The sequence below is a fragment of the Apodemus sylvaticus genome, chromosome 17 (assembly GCF_947179515.1).
Source record: "Apodemus sylvaticus chromosome 17, mApoSyl1.1, whole genome shotgun sequence".
Taxonomy (NCBI): domain Eukaryota; kingdom Metazoa; phylum Chordata; class Mammalia; order Rodentia; family Muridae; genus Apodemus; species Apodemus sylvaticus.
Genome location: NC_067488.1, coordinates 19,173,634 through 19,187,042, shown reverse-complemented (window position 1 = coordinate 19,187,042; position 13,409 = coordinate 19,173,634). Strand labels below are relative to the sequence as shown.

At 37.6% G+C, this 13,409-nt stretch overlaps 1 protein-coding gene across 5 annotated transcripts in view; it reads left to right on the top strand.

The window, feature by feature from the left end:
* The window catches only part of Trps1 (transcriptional repressor GATA binding 1), a 231,654-nt gene that overhangs the window by 52,749 nt on the left and 165,496 nt on the right, over nt 1-13,409 (top strand). For all 5 annotated transcript variants that reach the window (XM_052160701.1, XM_052160705.1, XM_052160700.1 and 2 more), the window contains exon 3: nt 5,809-6,938. In XM_052160701.1, coding sequence (XP_052016661.1) covers nt 5,809-6,938 — 1,130 coding nt within the window. The remainder of the gene's footprint in view (nt 1-5,808; nt 6,939-13,409) is intronic.

Sequence of the window (13,409 nt, the reverse complement as noted above, 5' to 3'; positions counted from 1 at the left end):
CTCAAAGCTTTGGCTTTATAGGAACCTGGGGTGGTTCCATCAGTTCCTGTTTAGATGATAAACACTGTCACCCCCTGAGCACCATCTCCTGGGCTCGGCACCCAGTTTCTTATTGGGAGTAGGGTCGGGATTTACCTGTCTTCTGTCATTGCAGCCGCCAGGTACACCTAGGAAAACAAGTTACACCGAGTGAAATGACAATATCACATTTAAGTAAGCTATTTGTCTTGAATAGGCAAATTTAAGTAAGCTTGAAGAATACACATTACAGGATTTTTTTTAAATGTCCCCCCCCCAATACTTTAAATTTTGACCATCATTCCCATTTAGTTGGCTCCTTTAAATCCAAATGTGAAGAGGAGTCACGGGGAATTATCCTGGTGACACTGATAAGAGGAGGCTGCAGGAATAAGCCAAGTGGAGAGTGAGAAGGCTCCACATAATTAGATTTGCTACTGAAAACTTGAAGCACTTCTTTCTGTCAGCAGTGAGAGCCACACTGAGGTGCACCAGGCTTTCAGGAGTGTGATTCCGAAGCTCTGCATATGCAGACGCATTCCTGTGTGCATTAACTGCTTAAATTTGGGCAGAGTTATCTTCAGCCTTGTCCATCCCTTATAGATTTCTTCAAGAAATAGGAAAGTCCATTATTTCAACAATGATCTTCATTTAATAACCTAGCATTTTATTTTTAAGGTCTTACCTTTTTGACTATCAGCCCATAACCTCAAGTCCTCTCAAATTAGCACCCTCCTATTTTGTTCTGTTGTCATCAATTATGGTACTTGAAAAGGAACCACATCTGAGGGAGAGTTTGTGTGCGGTTCAAACAACTCCTTTTTCTAATGTGTTGAAAATGAGTAATTGTACTAAAGTGTCATTTTAAGAATTCAGAGGCTTTAAAACATTTTCCCTTGACATATCCCTTTAGATATTATTTTATTCAGTTTTAATGCATATTACCAGGGGGAAAACGAATGAATTCATACAGACCATGAGGAAACAATCTTTGAATGTTTTTCGATTCTCTTGTGAAATTTTTCTTTTAAACAACCTGCAATAAAGTATAAACAAAACTCATGGAAAATACTATGTGGAAGGACTAAATTCGTTTTAAACTGCTAAGTTTGAAAATTGGGATTAAAACATATTAACCCCATTATTGTTAACAGGGAACATAAGCTAAAAATCTGCTTTTGTTTGTTTGTTTTGTTTCGTGATGCTTTTTGATTTTGTTTGTTTAGGTGTTGTTACTGTTTTTGTTGTTGGTGTGTGTGTGGTGGTGGTGGTGGTGGTGGTGGTGGTGGTGTGTGTGTGTATGTGTGTGTGTGTGTGTGTGTGTGTGTGTGTTACTTGGCCTGCTTTTTATGTATAGCTTTAATTGGCCTTTGGAAGGTTATATGCTCATGTGCTTTGGTATGACAGACACAGTTAAGGGCTCTTTTGAAGGTCAAAGCCATGCAAGAGTTGCCATGAGTTCTTAGGGTTCCTTTTTCCAGGTGACTCAGAGATGTTGGAGAAAACTTACTGTTTGTCCTCAGTCACATTCATTTATTCAGCCCAAATGCAGGGATCCTTTGCATACTTCAAATATTAGTAACACGTTCTTCTTGCTGTCTAGAAAGAGTATAAATAGATAATGAATGAGCCTAGTAACCCAAGCAAGTGGGACCTTTCAGTTACACTAAGTGTACTGTTTGAACTAAGTGTGCTAAATTTGCCACTGATGTCACCAGTTTCCATCGATTTGATCTATGCATCATGTTGGCAGGAGAAATTTCCTGGATGGGTCATTTTATTAAGTAATATTTTATTCTTGTGTGTATTGCTCTGCAGTGTGCTGACTGGCTAATACACTTTATGAGTATGTGTAGCTCTTTTGATTTTATTTAATTGTTAAATTGGTGAAATGTAAGGAAACATTTAGGTTAACTGAAACATGCCATTTTCACTGCCTTTATCTTAGTAGCTACAGCTGACCCATGCCTATCAATGGTAGAGAGAATAATCAACAAAACTTTTATTACTTTGGAAAATTCCATTGGATGGGATAGCTTTAGACTTCTCATTTGATGTTCACAATAATCTAAATAAATGGTGAAATTGTGCAAAGTTATTTATACTCATAGAGGGGGAGGGGAATGAGTCTTAGGTTTCTGTTTGGTCACAGATTTGATATGGAGAACGTCTAAGAGCAGGTAAATGCAGGGCAATGTGACTGCAGTTGGACAAAGTGTTTTTCATCCAGAATCTTTCATCTTAAGCATCCTTAAGGCAAAGAGGTGGTCTAGTCCATGCTCCTTATATGATAATGACCATCCCAGAGCCCAGCACAAGCCAAATAGCAGCACTAAATATCTAGAGGAGTGCACGTTAGATCCAAAAGATTATACAGCTGTATGATTTTGATTTGTGAATATCTACATAGAAAATATCTGTGTTAATTCATTATAACTTCAAGTATTGGTTTGTAAAGGAAGAAAGTCACCACGTTCTGCCTTTTCTATCTTTTTAGTATAATCATGACTAGGAAATGTTTTTCTAGTTGTTGTTGGATTCTAACCTTTGAGAAGTTTGGAGTAACTCTGTGTAAGAGCTATCTCCTGACAATAGATTTTAATAAATTGTGGCTGATAGTGCTTAAATTGTTCTGGCTGTGTATTTCTATTTAACTAAGATAGGAGATCAAAACTAACACCCATAGGTACTAAAAATAAAACCAGTGTGGGCAGTAGACATGGATAGTATCTCCTAATAAATTATGTTTTATTTTTCAGAGGTGGCCAAATAATGATTATCAGATATGTATTACTGTTACTTAAGTAAACGTGCTACTATAAAAAGCATCCCATAAATAGTTTAGATCTTCTTTTTGAGAGAAAACTTAAGTAGATGACTATTAAGAAGTCGTATTTGCCTCGATTGTATTTTAATAATATGTGATTCCCAAGCCATTTTGCTTTCTGCACTGCACAATAGCATGGTTTATAGCCAATAAGGCATTTTTTGTCATCTATAGAAGAATCAAAGTGAGTGTTCTTTACCGTGAAATAAGATTTGTTTGAACTTTAGTTGCTGTTAGTGTTGTATGTGAAAGAGCTCAATAGTAGGGATGCATTCTTAGGATAACTGTGGAATTTAGTAGTTGTGCAAAGTGCACTGAGTAGTGGAGTTGTCAGTTGTCAGGTGAAGAAGCACATTTCTTAGACACGTCGTCAACACCAATTGAAACGACCTACTGTAGTCTGCAGATTTTGTTACTTTTCAATCGAAATACTTCCCTGATAATTACTCATAAACTTTTCTTCAGTCATGGTTAGAAACAACTCAAAAGGGATGGTAAGATGCCTAGAAGTAGTTATTATTTTCCTTGAAGATCTTATGTGTAGGGGTTTCCTAAGAGCACGTGTCCTAATTGTTCAACTACTTTGGTGTGGCTGGGAACATGAGGCTTAAAGATTGCAAAATCAAATGTAGTGACGATCTATAGTAGTTTCTGGGGAATCTAATTTGTTTAAGCAGAAGTTTGTAGCTTTTCATGTTAAAAGAGCTCAGCATACTGAAGCGATATAGCAGCTAAAACAACAAAATTATTCATTTCTGGACTTTGGCACTTGGTGTTTATCATTGTTATAAGACAGTATTTCTGTATTTACCACCACATTGTTCCGGGTTTAAGTCCCCAAAATGATTGATAATGGCATCTCACTAAATGTTTCTTTGAAAATAAGGTTTTGTCTCAATTCTAGTGAATTGGGAAATCTACGTAGAAGTTTTGCAATAGAATCTGTTTTTTGCAACTTTGAGCTCTTTTGGATCAGTGTAAGGATGCTCTAGGTGGTTTTTGTCAGGGATTTGACTTTGGCCCTCTTTCAAGCTGTTGACTCTCAGATTTCTGGCTGGCAGAGTTCTCCAATAGTAGCTCTCATGGTTCAGAGATCCTATATTTGATAGATTAAAAACTATGTGCTTGATATATATATATATATGTGTACATATATATATATATATATATATATGTATGTATGTATATGCATGCACTCATGTGTGTGTTTGTGCATATGTGTTTGTATATGTGCATACATGTGTATGTGTGGTCATCATCTTTTAAGTAAGAATGTGGAAACAATCAAATTAATATCTTAATAACCATTCAGTAACAAGATGTTTGTGTGTTAGTGTTGTTTTCTAGAACTATAATGCTGGACACAAATTTAGAACTTACCACAATTAAGGAAGCTGTCGGGCAGAGAGAGAGAGTTTAAGTAACTTGATTAAGATTCTGCCTTTTTTGGGAAGCAAATAAAAGCTTCCATTTTAGTCCCGTACAGTAGAGATACAACCCTTGTGGAATGCGCTGCAGAATATAATTTGCATTTTAAGTAGAACATTCAAATGATTTTGAGAAGCTGAAACTTTTCTCATGGAATGATTTGGAAATGAGCAGTGATCACACATGTCATTGTTGAGCAGCTGTTGAAGAAGGGAGAACATGAGTTTGCTACTTGCTTCATACATTACATCTGGTTGCTAGAAAAATAAGAGATCACTGATGTTAGAAGGAAATGCTTTGCTTTATATTCCCTCCCTCCCTTCCTCCCTCCCTCCCTCCCTCTGTCTGTCCCTCCCCTCCCTCCCTCCATCCTTCCCTCCCTCCCTCATTCCCTCCCTCATTCCTTCCTTCCTCCCTCCCTCCTTCCCTCCCTCCCTCCCTCCCTCCCTTCCTTCCTTCCTTCCTTCCTTCCCTCCCTCCCTCCCTCCCTCCTTCCTGCCTTTCCTCCTTTCTGCCTTTCTTCCTTCCTTCCCTCTCTTCCTTTCTATATTTTATTTTTTCAAGATGTTTATATTTTTCAAGATTCAGACAGCAATTCAATTTCAAACCTCGACTTTTGGCACAGGATGATACTTGACTGAGATACCTATTCAGATCTGAAAGTTTCTTGTAAAGTGCCTTTGAAGCTCTACATATCACCAATAAAATTTCCCTTTCTTTCTTTTTCTCTATTCAAAGTCCAGTCTGCCTATTTAGCCTCAGGCAGCCTTGAACTCATCTTCCTACCTCTGTCTTCTGACTGTTGTATTATATTCTGTGATAACATGGTTTACTATCAAAGACTGTAGAATTGTAGGGCTCTTCCTAGAGCATTGCATATTTTGACCATCCTGGAGGAAATAGTGGCTACTAGCTATTAAAGCCCTGACAGTATTATCTCCATTCTTGGCAGAGCAACATTTGAAATTCCCAATGTTCTTGCTCACTTTATTCTAATTTGGTTTCATTGTCCATGATTAAGCTTCTGTTAGAAGTCCTATGTGCGATCATTTTAGGATTTCTAAAACAAAGAACTGCTCTTTGACTGCCACCTTAATGCTATAGGACTGAATGTCACATTTTCTTGGAGAATCTCTTCAATGAGTGAGCTCAAAGTCACTGCCTCTGTTTTTTTGTAGCGATCCTTAGGTTTCCAAATGGAAATTCCTCATTATTTGGGTGTTTCTGCCGTCATGCAAAACAACCCCACTCAGTTGGAAAGAGATTTCATAAAATATATATTATTTAGTTCTATAAATTTGTTATAGTATTTTTACTACATATCTTTCTCCTTTATCCTAAAATGAAATACTCAAGTAGTCTCCAGTGAGGGCTGCCCCCACTCCCTGCCTCGTAGTTCTAGTGGTTTCCTAAGATGCAGGAAATGTACTGTTATTTTATAAAAGTGTTCAATACTTGAAACTAACTCTCCCTTCCAGAGAAGTGACTGAATTCATGGCATGTCTAAAGTAACTTCCATCTCTCCTACACTGCAGGTCACTTCAGGAGGAACGTTCATTGGCATTGGACGGAAAACTCCAGATTGCCAAGGCAACACCAAGTATTTCCGCTGCAAATTCTGCAATTTCACTTATATGGGCAACTCATCAACTGAACTAGAACAACATTTTCTTCAGACTCACCCGAATAAAATCAAAGTGTCTCTCCCGTCCTCCGAGGGTGTGAAACCTTCAGAGAAAAACTCTAACAAATCCATCCCTGTGCTTCGAGCCAGTGACTCTGGGGATGTAGGGAAGTGGCAGGACAAAATGACAGTCAAAGCTGCAGATGACACCCCTGTCGGCTACTCAGTGCCCATCAAGCCCCTCGATTCCTCACGACAAAATGGTACAGAGGCCACCAGTTATTACTGGTGTAAATTTTGTAGTTTCAGCTGTGAGTCATCTAGCTCCCTTAAGCTGTTAGAACACTATGGCAAGCAGCACGGAGCAGTGCAGTCAGGTGGCCTTAATCCAGAGTTGAATGACAAGCTTCCCAGGGGCTCTGTCATTAATCAGAATGATCTAGCCAAAAGTGTAGAAGGAGAACCATTGACCAAGCCAGAAAAGGGCTTGAGTGGGGCTAAAAAGAAGGACTTCCCCAGCAAGGGAGCAGAGGACAATATGGTAACTAGCTATAACTGCCAGTTCTGTGACTTTAGATACTCCAAAAGCCATGGCCCTGATGTGATTGTAGTGGGTCCACTTCTCCGTCATTATCAGCAACTCCATAATATCCACAAATGTACCATTAAGCACTGTCCATTCTGTCCCAGAGGCCTTTGCAGCCCAGAAAAGCACCTTGGAGAAATTACTTATCCGTTTGCTTGTAGAAAAAGTAATTGTTCCCACTGTGCACTGTTGCTGTTGCACTTGTCTCCTGGGGTGGCCGGAAGTTCTAGAGTCAAACACCAATGCCACCAGTGTTCCTTCTCTACTCCTGATGTAGATGTGCTCCTCTTTCACTATGAGACCGTGCACGAGTCCCAAGCATCGGATGTCAAGCAAGAGGCAAACCACCTGTTAGGATCTGACGGGCAGCAGGCTGTCAGGGAAAGCAAGGAACACTCGTGCACCAAATGCGATTTTATAACCCAGGTGGAAGAAGAGATCTCTAGACACTACAGGTAAGTTTTCTGGGGACCAAGATACCAGGGCAGTCAGAGAATCCAGAGGGAGGAGGCATGAACTGGTGGGGCTACACGAGTGCCTGTAGGGATATGTATATGACAGATAGGGCAGTCATACAGAAGGTCTTCTGTAGACTCACAGATAAGTTGGTTGATGTGATAGCTTCAGATTGTAATTTACTCATGTGTTCTCATGCTTCCGAAGAGTCTTCGATCACTTGCAGAGAGAATTTGATTCTCAGCAATATAGATGATGAGGTTACTCATTTAGCATAGCTAGTAAGACTCTGCATCCCACAATTATTGAAGGGACAGCTTCCGAATTAAAGGTTCTACTAGAATATATGTTATGTTCTAGAAAAAAAATCAGTCCGAGAGTATGTTGCCTGTTTCTCTCTTTGAATGAGATTGGTGTCTCTTTCACTTTTCATACTTGAACAGCATTCTTGATTGACATACAAACAAAATGTTGAGCTGAGATTTATGGAATGCACATGGATTTGATTGCACTTTCACTCCCTGGTGGCAGATAAAATAGGTTATTTGAAATTAATTAACACAGACAGACACACACAGCACCTGGAAACACACACACATACACACACACACACACACACACACACACACACACACACACACATTCCTACTCCTTCTCCTGATGTATTATTTTCCCCAGCTTACTGTTCATACTTTCTAAAGATGAGTTTACATTAAACACTCACTTAATATAGGTATTTGCTTCTTAATTTCAGAACTGTACATTTTACCAGGAATTGAATGTACAGGAGTAAATAAGATAGGCACGGTTAGTAACCATTTGGAACTGATAATTAAAGGTGAGGAAAAGGTACCTACATATAGATCATCAGGAGTGGGGAATGCCACAGAATCAAGGGAACCAAAGACTACGTGGTACGACCACATCTTAACACTGGCACATCAGGACATGCCATTCCAAGAAGAGAGACTCCAACTGAGACCTATTTATAATCTGGGATTATCATGCTCAAGCCTTGAAGATACAAGGTGTGCAAAGTTGAACATTTACTGTTATTCCACCTCTCAGCACCTAAGTAAAAAGTGTATTTACTTCCTTCTATTACTTTTAATTTTTGACATGGTCATACTACAGTACAAATCTCTGTATAACTCAGGTTGACCTTAAACTCCTGGCGATATTCCTGCCTCAGGGTTTCCCACACATTGAGAAGAGAGGGGTGAGCCGTTGTATGTAGCTTTTACTTGCTATCTGAAATGCTTTTCAATATATAGGTTCAATACCCTAGATTAAAAAAAAATATCTGGCTAGTTTAGTTTTGTGTATATATCTTCCCAGTTATCAGTAATGTAGGAGTCATGCCCAACAATAGGCTGAGAATGTTAGATGTTAATTTGAAGGGCATCCTAATGTTCACAGTGAATCAAAATGTTCAGAAAACACTTACTTGAGATTTACACTGTTTAATTTATAAGGTCAGCTCTAGGAAAGACACAGTGCGGCAATCAAATATGTGTTCACACTTGCAATGAGCATTTCTGTCTCCTCTGATGTTAGCTGCATGCTAATTGCTTTCTGGACTAGCAAGCACCCGCTTTTCCTCAACTCTTAGTGTGGATGCACAAGTATGGGTGAGTTTGTGTATGTTATCCATATATGGTTGTGAAGTGCTCCAAAATCTTTGAAGAAATTCTTATTTTTAATCATGAGGAAAATGGAATAAATACACAAATATGCACATATATATTACATGTGTGCATCTCTGTGTGTGTGTGTGTGTATATGTGCATGTATTTATGTGTGGCTGAACATATTGCCCTCCTACACACAAAGATAGTGTTGACTGGTAACCATATGACTTTCTCCAGGCATCTAAGCCATTACTTAAAGCTTGGTCTGAAATCAGCAGGATATTTATGTTCTTTAGATAAAGGAAATAATCTTTGGAGAATTGAATTGCATGAATAAAGGAGATGTCTTAATAATGTCCAGATTCATTTAATTCTTAGTTTTGAAAGTAGCTTCTACCAGAAAAAGACCATTCTATCCTTGTCACGCACTGTAGCTGCAAAGTTTAAGCCATGAGCATGTGTAGAGCTTGGCAAATGTCTTTATGCAAAATGGAATTCCCAGGAGCCTTTGCCTGCACGGTAGTTTTCTATACTGACAGCTCCAAGGTGAGTTTCATTTTAATCTTTCATTACATAGTTTTAGAGCCTTCCGAGGATCTAAGGTATATGCCAAAGACAGTAGTATGTTGGCTTTGAGTCTCAGTCAGGCTCCTAACATTTTATTATCTAAGAAATTGAATAGAATGTCTCTTTAGGGTATAGAGTACTTTAATAATACTCACTTTTAAATACTGACATACTTTCCTTGATCTAAGGACTTTTTAGATTTTAGGTTATTCACCTACAATCTGAGAGTCTTTATAGAATTATTTGAAATCAAGAGCCTTATGATTTCGAGTCATAATTCACGACTACGAAGTGTAAGGAAACTAATAAATGATGATCACATTGGAAGCCTTAAGGATGGATGTAAAATGGAATAGTCATGCAGGTGGTTAAAATTCAATCTGCTTTAGAAGTAGATGTTTTCAATGCAATATTTTAAACAAAGAATATTTTAAACATAGAATAAGAGGTCATCTTACCTCATCTTAAATCTATCTTTGCTGATTATTCTTTATTTATAATAGCCCTCTTAGACATACTCTCAGTATGTTATTATATGTTATTGTTATAGAACATTCTGGGCTTTGAGTGCTGGATGTCCAAGAGTAAGATTATAACAAAAGTCAGGATTAGCCTCTAAGTGTACAATAGGTGTGAAATCATTCATATCCAAAACAGAGTTGATGTGGAACTCAGAGAAACCTCAGTGTAGAATCCGTAAGAACTGGGCTGCTCTGAGTGGCTGAAATGTTATCCACTCAGTAACTGGAAATGGAAATACATGTCACTTAGCATCCTTTCACAGTGTTAGAACGTCCGCTAATTCACCTTGCAGCTGCTATTATTTTCCATGCATGAATATGTTTCCCTTACTTCATGTCTTCTACTAATTTATTACTCAATAGACAGTGCATTTTATTTTCTATTGGTTATCCTTTCTATTAAAATGTACAGTGCTGTAATTCATGTTTCAGACCTAAGAAAGACAGAAGTCTTCTTACAAAGCAACTGTGACCAAGCGTTTTAGTTAAAATGTACTTTTAATGCATTGCCAGACTTCCCCAAACTCAGGGGAGTTTCCGAAGCTTATTCTTCAGTGCACTAAGAACGAGCTAACCATAGTGAGGGAGAAGTGAAAAGTTCGTGTGGCATGTGAGGCTGCACAGAGGACAAACGCCAGCACGTCTGCTGGACGTCGTCGTCAAGACTAAGGCGTGGGCTCGTCTGAAAAGGAGGCTGGATTCCTGAGCTCCACTTTAAAAAAGCTGCTGCTCATCAAATAAGTTCTCCATCAGTGCCTCACTGTCTGCTCTCAGAAAGGAGCATAAACTTGTCCGTAGAAAAGTACTCAGCTTTTACTTGAAAAGCAGCCCCAAGTTAGGGTCTGTTTTATATGTGTGCACGGTTACAAAGTTTGCTATGTAGACAGAGAGACGATGCGCCACATGTACAAAAGGGCGAAAGCAGAAATGATAGATTCTGATACCTAGGAACTTTAGAGACAGGAATTTTCAGTGACAGTGTCATAACTGCCACGTGTTTGAAGAAGTAAAATTGCTATTTAAAATTAATCAAGCAATGCAAAACTTTCCTGAGGGGAGCCAATGAACAGACACCATTACTAATTAAAAATCCTAATCACTGAAAATTAAAGACAGCAAATAGGATAATAGACAGATTAGGTAATAATAAAGAGTCTATGAGGAAATCACAATGAGATATTAGAACAATATTTTTGAATAAATATTCAATTATGTAAATATTTAATTAACTTAATTATTTAATTTGTGTGGGTGTTTTGTCTGCATGTTTGTCTATGCACCACTTGTTTGCTCGATGACTCTCAGGCCAGAAAAGGGTGTTGTATTTCCTGGGCCTGGAGTTACAGACAGCTGCAAGACCCCGTGTGGATGCTAGGAATAGGACCATGGTCTGCTAGAAGCAGCCAGTATTCTTAATTGGTGGGATAGGTCTATAGGCCCAGAGAGAAAGGTTTGAAGAGACAGCAAGGCAGTTGAAAATATAAAACCAGATAATAAATACTATATGGAATTACAATGACATCTTTACATAAGCACAATTAATCAGGATCTTAGAAGAAAAAATAGAGAATGGCCTGGTTGGTATTTGAGGAGAAAATAGCAACCACTATTTTCTAGGACTAACTGATGAAAATATAGAATGTATGGATACAGAAATGCATAAAACACACTAAGGAAAAGATATACTAAGAAACTTACCCATAACTATTTTATTGCAAAATCCAAAAGCTTTAAGAGGAGCTTCAGACAAACAGTAAATGAGGTACTTAAAAACGAGAAGTTATTTGACATTCTCTCATTCTGGAAACCGGAAGCAGGAAGAGCATTGGCAAATGAAACCAACCTAGTGTTGCTTACCACCTACCCAGGCAGTCTCTAAGGATATAAGAGTAAAGACATGTTCAGATAAGACCTGGAAAACAGCTCGCTCACAGGTACCTGTCATTGTGATATTTATGAATAATTTTAAGATGGCTGTTCTATACCCTTCAGTTTGAAATAATTAACATGGTATGCTCAGAGTAATGAGGTTATAGTTTAATGTTTATCTTAAAAGGTAGCAATGGAAAATGGATAGTATGTTTGATTGTACTCAAAATTAAATATTTATGATCAGCACTCAATTATCCAGAAATCTGGAAATGCCCAGTCTCCTGAAAATCAGTTCAGTTTCTAAATTAGTAAAACCATGGTAATTATAGTGAGATGAGTGTTGGTTATATATTTTTTAAATAGTGCCTAATAAATCAATGCCTGGAATAGTCAGATGCAGACATCATATTTTAACTTGAAAACTGCCACTGTGGAACAGAACAATACTAAGGATATTATAGACCACAGAAAAAATAATGTATAGTACTTTTTTACATTTATTTGTAAACATTAACTATGAAAATTTCCAGAAATTCCCTGAACATATATAACATATATAACCCTAACCCTAACCTTAACAATACCCCTATCCCTACCCTAACCCTAACCCTAACCCTCTGGAACAGAACATGTTGCCCAGTGGGAGAGTGCAAGAGATGTGCAAGATTATAGGTTCACTCTGTAGTACAGCAAATCAGAATACAAACAAACATAAAAGAGAAAGAAAAGCTAGCCTTTGAACGAGAGGAATTTTAGGCTTGATTTTTATTGTATGACAGGCTTTATGTTGGTTACTGTTTGTTGCTTGCTTTTATTTTATTGGAACACATATTTCTACTTTGAATACTTACATATTAGGGAATATCATCCTTTTCAAAATGAATTACAAACTGGAATTTTATAGGCATGATATGTTTTTATCTAATACTAAACGAAATAGACAGTTTAACCTTTTTGAAGATGAAGTACACTCCTTATTAAACACAGTTACTACAAATTATCTATTAGACTATTCAAACTTAAGCAATGAGCAGGGCATTTTTTCCCAGTAAGACCAAATACATCTTCTTCTAAAGTATTTTGGCACAGGTCTATAATCTAAAAGATGGTAGGTGAAGCATCAGGTGTGTAAAGGTCTCAAATCATCTTCCATTGTGAGCCAGCTAGGGCTACACGAGACCCTGCCTCACAGGGAGAGCAGGGTCAAACTCAAACAATATTGAGAGGATTATTTTATCCATTTTCTGGTTTGAATCTGCCTTTCAAGAACTCTCACCTCTTTTCTCCATTATTCTAAGATATCAGTATTGTCAATAAACATGATAGATGTTGATATCAACAAAGTAGCTTCTGAGAAATGGCTAATGCTACTAGACAGCAGACCTAGTGATCTCCATTTAAATTAAAATATCCACTCAACTTCCTTGTCCCTACCTGTGTCATAATTTGTTTGTAATTATTTGATTCTGTAATGTTTTAGTGATTAGCATTTATGACCTTTTCCATTTTCTTTGATTACCCTTTCATTTACTGTTGAAGAAAAATTATAGTTTAAATTCCTCAGAATGATTATTAATATTCAGTAAGAAAGTGCCTTCCAGGAGATACTTAACATCAATCACTAGAAAGCGAATGTAAGAGAAAAAAGCAAAGCATTTTTTGTTATTGCTGTTTTTAGTGTATACTAAGACTGGCTTACTGTACAAATTCAAATACTATTTGTTTTAGTTACTGTTCTATTGCTGTGTCTTGTCACCTCAATTAAGGCAACTTAGAGAAGAAAGAGTTTATTGGGGACTTACCATATCAGAGGTTAGAATTCATCAACAGTATGGTAGAGACCATGTCACTAGATATGATGAAATAAAAGCTTACATTT